The sequence below is a fragment of the Ursus maritimus genome, unplaced genomic scaffold (genome assembly GCF_017311325.1).
Source record: "Ursus maritimus isolate PB19 unplaced genomic scaffold, ASM1731132v1 scaffold_20, whole genome shotgun sequence".
Classification (NCBI taxonomy): Eukaryota; Metazoa; Chordata; class Mammalia; order Carnivora; family Ursidae; genus Ursus; species Ursus maritimus.
The window spans coordinates 29,603,520-29,620,313 of record NW_024424453.1 but is presented as its reverse complement, the minus strand read 5'-3'; the positions used below and the strand labels follow the sequence as shown (position 1 = coordinate 29,620,313).

The following is a 16,794-nucleotide window of genomic DNA, read 5'->3' as shown; positions in this document are numbered from 1 at the left end:
TCAAATTTCCAAAGAGATTAAAAATGGTGATTTGATTTTAAATGGAATGATGAAAATAAAATGTTTTTCTGTAACTTATGCTTTTAAGGTATTTTGAAATAGCTTCTTTCGTTGTTAAATTGTTTGGATAACAGCAGCAAGTTACTTTAAATATATTTGAAGTTAGGTTCTTTAAGTTAGCATCAGTAGGCTAGTTATTAATTTTCCAGTGGAATATACCTGAATTTTTTTATATTACTCTGACTTGGCTGTTGCTGTGAAAACCTGTGAGATAATATAGCTCATAATCTCCTCCTGTAAGGTAAACACTTTAAGTGCTATTTTACTGTGAATGACTAGATCTCCCTTCATATACTAAGCCGTTGTCATGGGCTTGGCAATTTTTACATTCCAGGAAGTTCTTTTATGCTGTAGAAAATAGATTGAGACTGAATCTGTTTTTAACAGGTGGTTGAAACAGTTCTGGTGCATTTTGCCACTGTCTGCAATACAGCCTTATTGAAGTATTGTCACTTCCTGGAGTATGACCAGTAACTGTTTCTTACCTTGGAAAGCTTTTGATCTAGGTTCAACAAAAATGGCATTTTAAGCAAAAGGTTGTATTTTTTCCTGTCCTGAATTCAAGGAAGAGAACTTCTGGGGGAAAAAAAAAAAGGTAGTGCACATGTTCTCAGCCGAGGAGGGTAGCTCAACATTTATAGTTCGTCATGTGCTTTATGTCCATTACATTGTTTAATCCTGATCCCTTGGAAGAAGATGCCATTTTTCCCAATAAAGTCTATATGTAGAAAGTAAAGCAATTTCTTTGTGACTTTGGATTAGGAAAAGATTTCTTAGATACAATACCAAATCACAATTCATTAAAGTCTAATTAATTAGACTTTTTCAAAATTGAAAACTTTGACCCCATTAGGAAAAGAAAAAGACAAGCCACAGACAGGAAGAAAATATTTGGAAAACATATAGCTAATAAAAGACTTGTTTCTAGAATATATAAAGAACTCTTTTAACTCAATACTAAAAAACAGATAATAGCATAAATATTCAAATAGACACCTACCTAATCGGAGAAGATATTTGAATGGTAAATAAACACATGAAAAGATCATGATTCATTAGGGAAAAGTAAAACCGTTACATGTACACTAAAGTGGATAACGTCAAAAAGATTGGCAGTGCCCATTGTTGGCAAGCACATGGATTCTCATACATTGCTGGTGAGGATATAAAATCATAAACTGTTTTAAAAAATAGTTTCGCAGTTTCTTACATATAGTTATCGTATGACCTTATGTCAGTTCTACTCCTAGGTATCTACCCCAAGAGAAATAAAAACATATGCCCACATAAAAACTTGTATGTGAATGTTTATAATAACATTACTCATAATATCCAAAGGTAGAAATGATATTTACATCACCTGGTGAATGAATAGGCAAAATGTCGATTATCTGTACGGTGGAATACTACTCAGCAATAAAAAGGACTGAATCTTAAAAATACACAATATATAGAATAAGCAAGACACATAAGGCTATACATTATATGATTCTGTTTATATGAATTTTTTAATAGACTATTTTTTGGAGCAGATTTAGGTTCATAGCAATATCGAGCAGAAGGTACAGAGATTTCTCCTATGCCTCGTACACTCTACTGCCCTGCCTCCTAACTGGCCTAGCCTCTCCCATTACCAACATCCCCTACCAGAGTGATATATGTGTTACAACTGATGGCTGTGCAAGTTTGAACAAATGTATAATGACATTTGTCCACCATTACAGTATCATACAGACTATTTTCACGCCCTAAAAATCTCCAGGGGTCCTCTCCAGCAGTAATACTGCTCCACTGATTTCATCTTGCCTTCCTCCCTAAACCTTGACAGGCACTCATCTTTTTACTATCTCCAAAGTTGCCTTTTCCACAGTATCATAGTTGGAATTATACAGTATGTAGCCTTTTCAGATTGGCTTTTTCATTTCCTCCTTGTCTTTTAATGGCTGGATAGCTCATTTCTTTTTAACACTAATATTCCATTGTCTAGACATAACCGTGGTTTATTTATCCATTTGACCTCTTGGTTGCTTCTAAGTTTGGGCAGTTAGGAGTAAAGCTGTGGTAAACATCTGTGTGCAGATTTTGTGCGAACGGAAGTTTTCATACTTTGTGTAAATACTAAGTAGTGTGATCACTGGATCATACATATGGTAGGATGTTGAGTTTTGTCACAAACTGCCAACTGTCTTCCAAAAGTGGCTGTGCCATTTTGTATTCCAAGCAGCAGTGAATGAGGATTCCTGTTGCTCCATATCTTCCCCAGGATTTGGTATTATTAGTGTTCAATTTTGGTTATTTTAATAGCTGTGTGGTGGTTTCTTGTTTCAGTTTGCATTTCCCTGATGACATATGTGCTGAGTATCTTTTCATATGTTTATTTGCTATCTGTGTATCGTCTTTGGTGAGGTGTCTGTTAAGGACTTCGGATCAGTTTTTAATGAATTGTTTTTCTTATTGTTGACCTTTAAGAGTTACGTGTATATTTTGGATAACAGTCCATTATCACATACGGCTTTTGTAAATATTTTCTCACAGCCCATGGTTGCCTTTTCATTCTCTCGATGAGGTTATTTGAAAAAGCAAAACTATAGAGATAGAAAATAAGTGGTTGCCTGGGACTGGGAAACAGTTTTTTGCAGATGGACACAAGAGAATTTTTTGGGGTGATGGAAGTATACCAAAACTGGATGATTGCACAACTGTATAAATTTACTGAGAATTCTTAAACTGTACATTTTAATTGGGTGAATTTTTGATTTGTAAGTTATACCTCAGTAAAACTGTTTAAAAAAATCTTAAAGAAAAAACCAAAAACATTACATTTATACTGCTTAGGTAACTTGTACAAGGTATGTGACAGCAAAGTACAGAGCTAGTATTAGAACTCCAAGCTTTCTCATAAAGCCCCTGTTCCCTTGTGCTTCTCCTTGTACTTAGAGTGCCCTCCCCGAGCAGGTTGCCTGCTAAAGGGCCTGTGCTATATGCTGAATAAAAATTCCCCTTAATTATCAATCCTAAAACCTATTTTTTACCTTGCTTAGAGATTCCTTACTAGCAAGTTTGCTGGATGGAGTAAGAGCCTCTGGTAACAGAGACGTTTGTGTAAAAATGACACCAACTCATAAAGGTCAGCGATGGGGGTTACTCAGCATGCCTGTCGATGAGGAAGTAGAGAGCCTTCATCTCAGATTTTTAGCCACACCTCCAAGTAAGTATCGATTTAAGTATAATTGCATTTGTCCATCTCCTTAATAATTTAAAAATTAGGAATGCAAACCTCTAAATCTTTTTGAACCCTTTCATCTTACAGATGGCAACTTTGCGGATGCTGTATTCAGGTTCAACGCTAATATTTCATATAGTGGAGTTCTGCATGCAGTAACGCAGGATGTAAGATAAATTGTATTATAATTTGTTCATTGTCATTAACTTTTGGAATGGGAACTTTTTGAAACATTCTTCTTTTACCTAGGGTCTCTTCTCAGAAAACAAAGAAAAACTGATCAATAATGCCATAACAGCATTATTGTCCCAAGAGGGAGATGTTGTTGCTTCAAATGCAGAACTTGAGAGTCAGTTCCAGGCTGTGAGGAGGCTTGTGGCTTCTAAAGCTGGTTTTCTGGCCTTCACTCAGCTTCCAAAGTAAGTTTTCTTTGAACTTCTTTTAGAGAATGCAAACAACTCAAAATAGCAGATAATTAACGGTTTATCTCTTTATATCTGTCTAAAACTGATAACTTTCGTACGTTGATATGGTAGTTTTTATTCATAAACAAATAAAGGTGAGTGGAATCGAAGGGTGTGAATATTGGTCCCATACATACCTGCAATATACTGGCTCTTGTTTGTTTGTTTTTAAGATTTTATTTATTTATTTGAGAGAGAGCGAGCGCACGAGAGAGCGCGAACGAGCATGAGGGAGGGAGAGGGGCAGAAACAGGGGGAGAGGGTTAGGGAGAAGCAGACTCCCTTCTGAGCAGGGGGCCTGACGTGGGATTCTATCCCAGGACTCTAGGATCACCCTGAGCTGAAGGCAGACACTTAACCGACTGGGCCACCCAGGTGCCCCATACTCTTTTTTTTTTTTTAAAGATTTTATTTATTTATGTGACAGAGAGACAGCCAGCGAGAGAGGAACACAAGCAGGGGGAGTGGGAGAGGAAGAAGCAGGCTCCTAGCGGAGGAGCCTGATGTGGGACTCGATCCCAGAACGCTGGGATCACGCCCTGAGCCGAAGGCAGATGCTTAACGACTGCGCCACCCAGGCGCCCCCATACTTTTTTTTTTTTTTTTAATGACTTTGAATAGGAGATTAAATCCCTTTAGGTCTTTTTTTGTGTGTGTTTTTGTGTGTGTGTGTGTGTGTGTGTGTGTGTGTGTATGTTTATTTGAGGTCAAGTAAATCTAAAAAAAAAAAAAAAGATTTATTTATTTGAGAGGGGCAGACGGAAAGAGAGTCTTAAGTCTCCATGCTCAGCGTGGAACCTAACGTGGGGCTCCATCTCACAACCCTGAGATCATGATCTGAGGTGAAACCAAGCCTTGGAAGCTTAACTGATTGCACCATTCAGGCACCCCAAAATCCCTTTTAGTTTTAATTAATTTTTAAAAAAATCTTCCCCCTCAAAGAAAAAACTTACGGGAACCGATATGTTCTAGAGGTGTAACTTAAAATATGTACTTGCTGAATGCAATAGAAACTCAAGAGGACTTATGTTACATTTTAATAATAAAATAATGCTCTGATATTGCTATTATGTGCTTGGTTTTTTTGTTCCACAGGTTTCGGGAGCGTCTAGGAGTGAAGGTAGTAAAGGCACTCAAGAGGAGCAACAATGGAGTAATCCATGCAGCTGTTGATATGCTCTGTGCCCTCATGTGTGTAAGTAGTGTTTTTTAAAAAGGAGACTGGTTTTTCTTAAGTTGATTGACGTTTTAAATTTCCACAAACCCAGATTTTCCATTGTACCAATTAAATTCAATGTTTCTATACTTCCTAAATTGCTCTCTTGGCAATTTATTTATTCAAATAAAGGTTTGTTTAGCATATCCTATAAACCAGGCACTGTGCTATCTACTAGAAATACAAAGTTCGTTCCTTCCTTGAAATTGCTGACAGCCTAGCAAGGTAGGCATATGTGTGCAATCTAAAGTAGTAGGGGCCACGGGATCCCTAAAAAGCAGCACTTCGTTTTTTGGGTTTGTGGTGAGGGGAAGATAAAAGATTCAAAGCCAGTCTTTCAGATGTTACAAATGATCTGAATCTTAAAGAACAGGCAGGTATTTTCCCTCTGTGGGAAGGCTTTCCTGGGAGAAGGGATAGCATATACAAAGGCATGTTGGGAAAGAAGCAAATAATTGAAATGGCTGGGTCATAAAGCATGTATGGATGTGTGGGATTAGGAGTTACAGCTAGAGATATATGTTGAGACAGTCATCAGAAGCCTTTCATATAGACAAGCTAGATTTGTCCTTCAGTAAGGAACAACTGAAAGGTTTTTCATCGGGGGAGCAGTAATATTAGGTTTGAACTTCTGAAAGCTCACAAATGTTATGTGGAGACTATAATAGAGGTAAAGTTAGAGACAGGTAGACCAAATATGTAAGAAACAAGATACTGAGGCAGGATGGGGTTAAAGAAGGCACATTTGAGAGCTGAGGGTAAAGATCTAACTTGGTGACAGCTTGTATAGGAGGAGAAGCAATGAATTGTTCAGTATAACTTCGAAATTCCTGATTTACTTCAATGTCATATATAGCATACGGGACTAAAGTGTTCTAGGCAAGTTTAGTGGTATAGAAAAAAACCTAAGTAATTACTTGACTTGTATAAAACCTTGCATTTATACTCAAAAGTGAACTTTACTATCTTTACTACTCCTAATAATTCCATTAAAAGAATTCTGGGATGGGGTGCCTGAGTGGCACAGTTGGTTGAGTATCTTACTCTTGGTTTCTGCTCAGGTTGTGATATCAGGGTTGTGAAATCAAGCCCATGTCTGTCTTCACGCTGAGCATGGAGTCTGGTTGAGACTCCCTCTCTCTGCCCCTCCCCAACACATGCTCCCGGACACTATTTGAGAGAGAGAGAGAGAGAGAGCGCACGTGCACGAGCGCACAGTGCAGGAAGGGGCAGAGGGAGAGGAAGAAGCAGACTCCCCGCTGAGCAGGGTGCCAGACATGGGGCTCCATCCCAGGACCCTGAGATCATGAACCTGAGCCGAAGGGAGCTCCATAACCTACTGAGCCACACAGGTGCCCCAATAAATAAATAAATCGTAAAAAAAAAAAAAAAGTGGGGTAGCTAGAGCGTAAAATACCATAGTGTGAAACAAACACATTGAGCTCTCATTACATATTAGGTTTTGCCTATATATCTTACATGAATTATCTCATTTAAGCTTCATAATAGTCCTGTGAGCTAAGTACTCACTTGGACGGCTGAGGAAAGTGAAACTCAGAGTTAAAGCAACTTAACCTTGCCTGAGGTCAGCTATGGTCAGTAGCAGAGTTAGGATTGGATGTTTACTCCTAACTCTCATGCTGCAGTCTTTTTCCCATTCTCATTTATTCCACCAGTCAGAAGAGACAAAGAAGTATTTGCTGCTCATTTTAGTACCTGCTTTTAAATGCTGTTTAAAAAAATAAATAAATGCTATGTTTTATCATTTCAAATTTAAATTTTAAAATTGGGGGAGAGGAAATGGGTGTCATTTGCTTTTTAAGAAGGAGATCTGTGACTTTTGAGAGAGTACCTTGTGCAATACTCTACAGATACTTGCTGGGCACAGTATCTATGAAGCCTCATTAGACCCTGGGGGAAATCATCACTTCGCCTGCTTGTCTTATCACGAGTTTCCTTTCTGCCTTCAACTTTAAAGGCTGTGGTTTTTAATTCTTTCACAATTTAATGAATACTCTTTATAAATGACTTTCGTGTGATGCCAACATGTGGGCCTGCTCATGAATTATCACTGTTTTTAATCAATAGCCCATGCATGATGACTATGACTTAAGACAAGAACAGCTGAACAAAGCTTCTCTTCTTTCATCAAAGAAGTTTCTGGAAAACTTACTGGAAAAATTTAATTCCCATGTGGTAAGTTACAATTAAATTTGTCTTAATGAGAGATACTGGACATTATTGAAAGGTATTCTAGAAGTGCAGTTTGGCAGGTTTTTTTCCTTAATTTCAGGTCCCAACTGTGGTCAGTATTCACCATACACAGTTTGGTCAGCTTGTTCACTCACTAATAGTAAAATATTCTGTCTTAGAACTGTATCCATCTCAGAGGAATAAGTTGCAAAGACTTTAGATTTTTTTCTTTTTCTTTAATGTCATTATGAAATAAGCTGCTCTAAAAAAAAAAAAAAATTAAGCCAAATCTTTGCTCCTCAGTCACTGGTAACAGTTTTGGAGATGGGCAATCTATAGATCTAGGAGGAACAAATTGTTGGTTTTAAATGTTGTCAAAGATTGCTTTTTATACAGATACTACACATATTAACCTTAGTTATATGTGTTTGAGGAGTCTTGGTTATTTTCTTGAAACTTGACCATATTTTAATTATTTTACTTTTGAGATACGGTAAGCAGTGGATTTACTGCATTAGTAAAACAAGTACTCCTTAGAGTAATCAAACTGTGAGCCTCACGTTATGGAATTAAATGTTTACTTTTAACATACAGGACAAGAGGAGCACATTATTGCTGTGTTTTACTTGAATTTCTCTGTCCTAAGGCAGTATGTTACTTCGTTTCAGGATCATGGGACTGGTGCCCTAGTTATTAGTTCACTCTTGGACTTCCTTACTTTTGCCCTCTGTGCTCCATATAGTGAGACAACAGAAGGACAGCAGTTTGATATGCTCTTAGAGATGGTAGCATCCAATGGAAGAACCCTCTTTAAGCTCTTTCAGGTGAGAGCTTGTATCTTTCTTATCAGATAACCACTTTTGGGTCATTTTGGTTTTAAAATAATGGGTGTGTGCTTCTGTAGTAATGTTGATAAATACAGCCATATTATTACCATATTAAGGATATTTAATTTCACAGATTTCTTAGTGTTTCATGTAGAGCTGTGCTGATGGCTTTTGACCACTGTTTTGACCCCCATCTTTTCTCAGTAGTGAAAAACTCATTTTTTTCTGTGATAGGCCCAAAGTACCCTTTTCTTTATAAATTCCCAAATAATAGGGCTGTTCATAAATAGTTGAAAACATTATTAGATCATACAGTACTATAGTATTTATTATGTACATGTGATCTGTTTCTATATGATACTTATATTTTTGTTATTTTATTAGTTTTATAAATGTCAGTTTGTATTATTTTACATCATTACTCCTTGATATTTATCAATGATACTTAATATTTTTATTTTATGTTAATTTGTAAATGTCAATTTGTATTATTTTACATCATTACTTTTTGATATTTATCAGATAACTATAATTATTCAAATAAGTGCCAGCTGTTTCTTAATTACCCTAAAGCTATATTGTAAGAATACCTAAAATTTTTAGCCAAACTGATCTGACTTTGAGATGTATCCTTAACTAATTTTATGGCTTATAAAATTGTATATACTCCTTAAAAGCAGTAGCTAGTCTGTTGCAATAAAATTCTTTTATTCTGTAATACTTTTCTCCCTATTTTAAAGCATCCTTCCATGGCAATTATAAAGGGAGCTGGATTGGTTATGAAGGCAATAATAGAGGTGAGAACAATTTTGAGATTTTAAACCTACTTGAATGTTGATTGGCTATTTTCATTGAAGCTGACAAAATTACGTTTCAGCCTTTTATGGGAAACATGCAGTTTTTCTGGGTAAGAAAAGTTAATTTTGAGTCTTTATTCAGAAATTAGTTTTAAACTACAGAAACAATCCTCAGTATTAAACTAAGAGTTTAAAGTTCTGAGGTAAGTGGGTTTAGGGCAAGTAAATCTTTCGGTTCCTACATTGTATTTTGTTTGTTTTAAAAGAATTAAAAGTTAGCATTCTTCCTCTCTTCCTCTTTTTGGGGGTGGGGGATGATGGTATTGATGGTATTGAAATCTTTAGGTAATGAGGTTACATAGAAATCTGTTAAGGGAGTTAGTTCATAGCAAAGTGATATTAAGTAAGAATGGTAACAAAAATTAGTTCCTCATGCATTTGTAATTAAATGGCAGAGATCAGGTCATGATATCGTTGGTCAGACATGGGATATTGTTTCTCTAAGATAGTTGCTTTAGTTGTCTTGATTTTTAGAAAATAAAATCATGGCTATAAATATCAACTTGCATACTGGATGTTTACAAAGACATCAGTCCAAATGGCTTTGAATTCTTTTTGTTGTTTGTAGTGATTTGGATAAAATGTAAGAGGGTTTGCTCCTTTTATCAAAACACTCCGTGATCTAAATATATCATAATATATACGTATATATCGTACATATAACATGTGGCTAAATGAAATGCACAGAATTAGTATACTCAAGTAGGTGTTTAAAAATTATATAGGGGCGCCTGGGTGGCACAGCGGTTAAGCGTCTGCCTTCGGCTCAGGGAGTGATCCCGGCATTATGGGATCGAGCCCCACATCAGGCTCCTCTGCTGGGAGCCTGCTTCTTCCTCTCCCACTCCCCCTGCTTGTGTTCCCTCTCTCGCTGGCTGTCTCTATCTCATAAATAAATTAAAAAAAATAAATAAATAAAAATAAAATTATATATAGGCATTATACCTCAAAGTTTTTTTGCATTTTTAGTGTGTATGTACAGCTAAAGGCTACTTTTTTCCTTGTAGCTAATGGGTTTTTTTATCCAAAGTAGCATCTCTCTCACAGAGCTGACAGCCAAGGACAGTTAGGACCATGAGACCAAACAAAAGTGTATTCCTGACCCTGATTCACCAATATATTGCCATTCATGGAGGGCCAGGTATAACCAAAATGTGGACTTTGGGCTTCAATGTAAGCCACCTGTGTCAGACTCACAGCTAATGACTAGAGCTGATGTCTGTGTAAGGAACACCTTCTTTATGTACACTGAAATCCTGGCAAGTATCTTAAATTATTTTTTCTGATTGTAAAAGTGGCATATGGTCTTTGAAGAAACATTGGTGTTTATAGAAAAAATTCAAGGAACAAATAAAATGAATCATTTATATTTTTATCACCCAGAGATAATACTATTAGCATTTTAGTAGATTTTCTCTCAGACTGTGTAGTGTTCAAAATTATATGCGTACAAACTATGTATATATATGTCTATCTACTGTGTATAAAACTGATATTGATACTACTGTCAGAATGGTATCTGTACATATTCACACTATGTGAATATTTGTATACATACTACATATTCAGTTGTACTATATACTTGTACTTTTTTTTCACTCACATTGTGAGCATTTTTGCTTTCCAGTAGGCTGTCTTAAATATCACATTGCTTACTTAATTCATAGTTGTTTGATTACCTTTGATTAGTAGTCCTACCTGTCTTAACTCTGCTGCCAAAGTGAGTCCATATAAGCAAAGTAAAATCACGATAAAAAACGACCCCAGTTAATCACATCATTCTTTTAAAAAAAATAAAGGACTGTGTTCACCATGAAAATGAATATATTGATAATAATAAAAGCAAGGCGGGTTTGCAGATGCCTTTGGTAGGAATCGCTGATTTCCCTGAGTTGCCTTTCCCTTTCATTGGCTGATGTATACTCAGAGAATGAACCTAATTTTAACATTAAATTAAGCAAAATATAATTCATAAGATAAATTTTCTGTAAACATTTAAAACCTCATTCCACAGGCAAATGTTTTTAAAATTACTTTTATCACTTGTGTTATTTTTGGGTAATTAAGTTGCATTTCAAATTTTTATTATATTGTATACTACATAATTATTTTACCTAGAGATGTAAAATTAATTCTATAAAAGTAGAATACCTTGTTCTGGAGTGCTGCTTTAGGGATCATCTTACCCTTTTTCCAAAGGAAGGTGACAAAGAAATTGCTACAAAAATGCAGGAGCTTGCCCTAAGTGAAGGTGCCTTACCTCGACACTTGCATACTGCGATGTTTACAATAAGCTCAGATCAAAGGATGCTTACAAATAGGTAGGTTAAATTTAATTTGCTGTAAATTAACTTGCTGCTTATAAAATGATTTCAGATAGTACATAAAACAGACTGTTTGGATTATGCAAATGTTTCATTTTCTTTTGATTCACCTAGTTCTTCTTTTCCTTTCCTTCTAGAAAGATAGTGCCCAGATGATCATTGCCCCTGCCCCTGGATAGCTTGGAGGGGTGGGGTGGGGACAAATCTGTTTGCTTTTCCCACCTCACTTCCCTGTTATGGCTCTATACCCATAGTCAGGGTACTGGAACATGGAAAAGAGTGCCTAGAAGCTTATGAAACTAGAACCATATGCCTAGGCCTTTTCTCCTTGTATTTCCTTCTGGCTGTCATGTCAGTTTTTAAGTATCTTTGGTCAATTAGGTACTCGGCTCTAAGAATAAAGAAAACCTTATCTAACCTTTTCTAAGATAAGGTTTTCTTACTTAGCTAACTGGCTTAGGTATCCTAAATCTCTTACAGTTAAACAATTTCCTCTTTGGTAAATTGTCTTTTTTAACAATAATCAAATATAAGGAAGCAATAAATCTCTTCATTTATTCCAGGCCATATGAATTCCATCCCTTTTAATCTTTCTTTATGATTCCTTATGTGTGAGCCTTCAGATATCCTTAGCATACTATGACTCATGACTCACTAGTTAAATGAATAATTTAATGCCTTATTTCATTAAAGTCCCATGTTAGATGTTTGCTTGCTGTGTTCCTCTTTATTAAATAATCAGTTACATTCCTTACTGTGATCAGTCACAGTATTGAAAAGCTGTCAATGTATAATATAAATTACCATTTTTCATTTGCATTCCTTTATCTTTTGCAAATTGCTTTTATAAAAAGTTATCCCATTTATTCCTGTTTAAAGCCTTTTTGGAATTCCTGATAAATGATACCTACCTGATGCATGTGAAGGAAATCATAAGAGTAATTACTTCAGTAGTAGTTAATTTCCAACTAGACATAGAAATGAACAGTTTTAGTAGTGTTCATTTTTTGGGGGATAGAAGAAAGTACAATTTGGGTTTTTAAACTTTTTTCTTCTGGTAATGTAACCTGTATAAATACATATGTCTGTAGTTTGGGTTATTTCTCTCACAGGTTTCATACCCATTCTTGTAGCAAATGGCAGTTTGAATCCCTACTGAAGCACAGAAGGGTCAACAGTGAATAAAGTATATTCTGTGCTCATGAGGAGCATATAGCGAGGGTTAAGATTAGTAAGTGACCAAGTCATAGATTCAACATGGATCTTAGATTCTTCACTTTGAACCAAAATATACTTTTACCTCTAAAGTGGCATGAATAGAATAATTTGCTTTAAAGGCTTTAAGTCTTTGTCCAGACTCCAAAACTGAAAATATTTTCTATCTCTGACCTTGCCAAATAGGTTATATTAGAACATAGTTATTGACTTTTACTCATGTTCAGAATTCCAAAGAATGCCAGAATGCTATATGATCACTATATCAGGACTTGTTACACAAACCAATAATATCATCAAGTCTAATTGTTTTATTGTTTTCCCTCTTTAAGTGAGGTAAAAACCTACTACTTCATGTTCAAGTCCATTGAAAATTAGTGAGTTTATCAGGGAAGCATTTTGATTTGGAGAAAATTCTAAAATGTTAGCAGTATTTTGAATTACTATCATACACCTCTCCACATTAAAATACTAACTTTAAATATTTAACATCAGAATGATTTCTTGCTGTAGCCATATTTCTTATATGATATTTTGTTCTTAAAAATTCCTTTCTGTTCTAGCTGAGATAAAGCAGCAAACCTTTCTCAACGTCTGCTTTTTTCAGACAGCTAAGTAGACATTTAGTGGGACTCTGGACAGCTGATAATGCAACTGCGACAAACTTGTTGAAACGCATTTTGGTAAGTCAGTTGAATGACCAGGAAGATTTATGTATTCTAGCCCAATAAGATTTCATTGAATAAGTTTATAAAGGATTTTAAAAATTTGTTTTTTATTTAAAAGATGCTTACCATAGAAATTTGTCATGTAATAAGTGCTAACCTCAGTAGTTTAAATCATAGTATTAATTTATTGGGTTTTGAAAGCTAAATTTTCCTTTGTGTGGTTGTTTCGAAAATGGGTTTTATGTTTTGTGTTTCTTTGCTTTTAGCCGCCAGGCTTGCTGGCGTACTTGGACAGCTCAGATCCAGTTCCTGAGAAGGATGCTGATCGAATGCATGTTAGAGATAATGTGAAAATAGCAATGGTAAATAATGATTGTCCTAAGTGTCTTTTCAGGTTGAAAAGAATACTCTTCGTAAAACTAAAAATTTTAGAAAGAAACCAAGAATTCACTGTATTGAATAGTAGTACTAAAAGTAGTAATATTGGTAACAGCTTTATTGAGGTAAAATTTACATCCCATATAATTCACCTGTTTTAAGTGTACAGTTCAGTAATTTTTGTGTATTTATAGAGTTGTAAAACCATCATCACAATCTAATACTATGAATAGTAGCAGTCTTTTATGTTTTGTTTCCCTTAACTCAGCTTATTGGCACATTCAGGAATGGATTGCTTTTTAAAGTTTCAAATGTCTAATATTATATTTAGCATATAATGTGTGATTGATAAATGTTGGTGAAAGGGGCCAAAAGTGAAAAAATTAACTTAGGACATTTTTTTTTTAACAAAAGCTATGTTTATTATTAAGGTTGGGCTATTTCTGAGAAAATTACTTAAACATCTTCCAAGATACACCATTGTAATAATGTCTTGTATGTGTTCTTTTCCTTTCCTCACTCCATTTTTCTATTTACACCCATCTCCCATTCACATCTTGCCACCCCTCACGTAGGAATCATCTTGAAACTTAAGCAGAAAAGTTAAGATTTCTTGGACAAAAGTATAATTTATTGTAGAAATGTTCACTTTGTTTCTTCACTGAGTCCCCATATCCAGTATGTATTTTATGTAAAATACACAGTGTGAATCAGCTTTACTTAGATTTTAAAAATAAATTTGCAAACAGGACCATAACGGATTTTATCATTATTTCACAGGATCAGTATGGAAAATTTAATAAAGTTCCAGAGTGGCAAAGACTAGCTGGAAAAGCTGCTAAGGAAGTTGAAAAATTTGCCAAAGAAAAAGTAGATCTTGTGTTGATGCACTGGAGGGATAGAATGGGCATTGCGCAAAAAGAGGTAAAAACCTGCTTCCAGACTTCTAGCTCTTCTGTATATCATAGGTTTGCCTTCATTGTTGCTGTTCACAGAGATGGTAGTCAGATATTTCTGACTGAACATATGAAGAAATGTTACCTAATTCTGATTCTTATTTTTATATAAATTTTTCTTAATTCATAGTTTTATGAATCAGTGATTAGGATTTTAGTTAGGTATTTTATATGAAATTTAATATAAAATTCCACTCTTAAGTTTTTTCTTCCATAACTTTTAGTTTCCATGCTAATTTATTTATATGTATCTGCTTCTTTCCTTCTCTGAATTTTATTTTATAGCTATAAAAACAAAGGTGCTCTTCTTGTTTAACATTTTTATTCAGAGCTAGTCAGACAGGTGTTTGGTAATAAGATTCACATTTTTAAATTAAATTTACTGTGTGTACTTAAATTTTTCAGTATTAGCTCCTCAAATCAAGGTCAGATCAAAAACAGTTTTAGTCCCATTCTTCAGCATGTAGTATGATCAATAGAACCTAATTCAGTAATGCATATTCTTCTCTCTAGGATGGAATGTGCAGTGGTTAAATCAAGTATAAAAGTTGACTTGATCTCACCATTTTTGTTGACCACACTTACATTCTTTCCCTTAAACCATCTCTTTACTTATGGTAGCTATTTCTTTATACAAAGAAAATAATATAAATATTTTACTGAACAGGTTTCTTATGAATTTCCAGAACATCAAACTTAGGAATCAGGTGCCACAGAACAATTGTAGTCTTGTGTGTCTATCTGAAATTGAGACCAAAATTCAGTTCTGTAGAACTTGAGCCTAAGGAGTTCATCCTGATCTGTATGAGTGATACACGCAGTGTAAAGAATCAATCGACATGCTTTCTTTTTTTTTTTATTTTAATGATTTTTTTATTATATTATGTTAGTCACCATACAGTACATCCCCGGTTTCCGATGTAAGGCTCGATGATTCATTAGTTGTGTATAACACCCAGTGCACCATGCAATACGTGCCCTCCTTACTACCCATCACCAGTCTATCCCATTCCCCCACCCCCTCCCCTCTAAAGTCCTCAGTTTGTTTCTCATAGTCCATAGTCTCTCATGTTTCATTCCCCCTTCTGATTACCCCCCCTTTCTTTATCCCTTTCTTCCCCTACTGATCATCCTAGTTCTTATGTTCTATAGATGAGAGAAATCATATGATAGTTGTCTTTCTCTGCTTGACTTATTTCACTTAGCATTATCTCCTCCAGTGCCATCCGTGTTGTAGCAAATGTTGAGAACTCGTTCTTTCTGATAGCTGAGTAATATTCCATTGTATATATGGACCACAACTTCTTAATCCAGTCATCTGTTGAAGGGCATCTCGGCTCCTTCCACGATTTAGCTATTGTGGACAATGCTGCTATGAACATTGGGGTGCATATGGCCCTTCTCTTCACTACGCAATAGACATGCTTTCTAAGTGACCAGGATAGTGAAGAGAATATTGCATGTTGCACTGTTTAACCTATATCTGAGCCTAATTTTATCCTTTATTAACCCATAAGACAAGTTACGGGTTTTCAGAGCATTACTTTCATCTTCCATAAAATCAGAATAACACTACCTCCCTTCTCTGTTCTATGGGGTTGCTTTGATGGAAAAGCAAGGTAATAATAGGGGCACCTGGGTGGCTTAGTCAGTTAAGTGTCTGACTCTTGATTTTAGCTCAGTCATGATCTCAGTGTTGTGAGATCAAGCCCTGCGTCAGGCTCTGTGCTGAGCGTGGAGCCTGCTTAAGATTTTCTACCCCCGGCCCTGCCCCCTGCCCCCTGCTCACTCGCTCGTGCTCTCTCTCTCAAAAACAAAAACAAAAACAAAAACAAAAAAACCCCACAAGGTAATATTAGAAGCACTGTATACATGTCACGATAATATTCCTACAACATTTGAGTAATTGAAAATCTACTGATAGAATATGAATGATTTTCACTTATTTAAAAATGATGAACTCTTGACTTCGGGTAGTTAAGCCTGTTTCTAAAATAATAGTTGTTCAAGCTGTTGGATGTAATTATCTAACTGAAGTAAGTTTTTGGCATTTGATTTCATATGTAACATTTATCCAGCATAAGTTTGAACACAAAGCTATTAGCTGTAAATGTGGTTAACACATGCTATTTAAAGACAACAGTTCAGAGGAAAAATAATATATTTTTAAATATCAATAATGTTTTATTGTTCTGTTGGTTTCATTTATGTGGGCGTTATCTAAAACTTCGAGCAAACGATGCCAAACAGATCTGCTGGTCAAGAAACTGTTTAGGTAGCAAACGGATTATTTTTGCCATAGTACTGTTTTTAATGTTAATTTCTTTAGGAAACAGTGAATAATCTTTGTGACTATTTTATTTGTAGGAATACTAACACCCAGATTTGTAATGATCATGTGCTTTAGCTAGTC

The 16,794-nt window shown here is 35.4% G+C and overlaps 1 protein-coding gene across 2 annotated transcripts in view; it reads left to right on the top strand.

Moving 5' to 3' along the window:
* The window catches only part of DNAJC13 (DnaJ heat shock protein family (Hsp40) member C13), a 119,689-nt gene that overhangs the window by 40,278 nt on the left and 62,617 nt on the right, over window positions 1–16,794 (top strand). For both annotated transcript variants that reach the window (XM_040636812.1, XM_040636813.1), the window contains 11 exons: window positions 3,102–3,268; window positions 3,371–3,450; window positions 3,533–3,702; window positions 4,843–4,942; window positions 7,052–7,159; window positions 7,825–7,980; window positions 8,724–8,780; window positions 11,040–11,161; window positions 12,987–13,062; window positions 13,314–13,409; window positions 14,206–14,349. In XM_040636812.1, coding sequence (XP_040492746.1) covers window positions 3,102–3,268; window positions 3,371–3,450; window positions 3,533–3,702; window positions 4,843–4,942; window positions 7,052–7,159; window positions 7,825–7,980; window positions 8,724–8,780; window positions 11,040–11,161; window positions 12,987–13,062; window positions 13,314–13,409; window positions 14,206–14,349 — 1,276 coding nt within the window. The remainder of the gene's footprint in view (window positions 1–3,101; window positions 3,269–3,370; window positions 3,451–3,532; window positions 3,703–4,842; window positions 4,943–7,051; window positions 7,160–7,824; window positions 7,981–8,723; window positions 8,781–11,039; window positions 11,162–12,986; window positions 13,063–13,313; window positions 13,410–14,205; window positions 14,350–16,794) is intronic.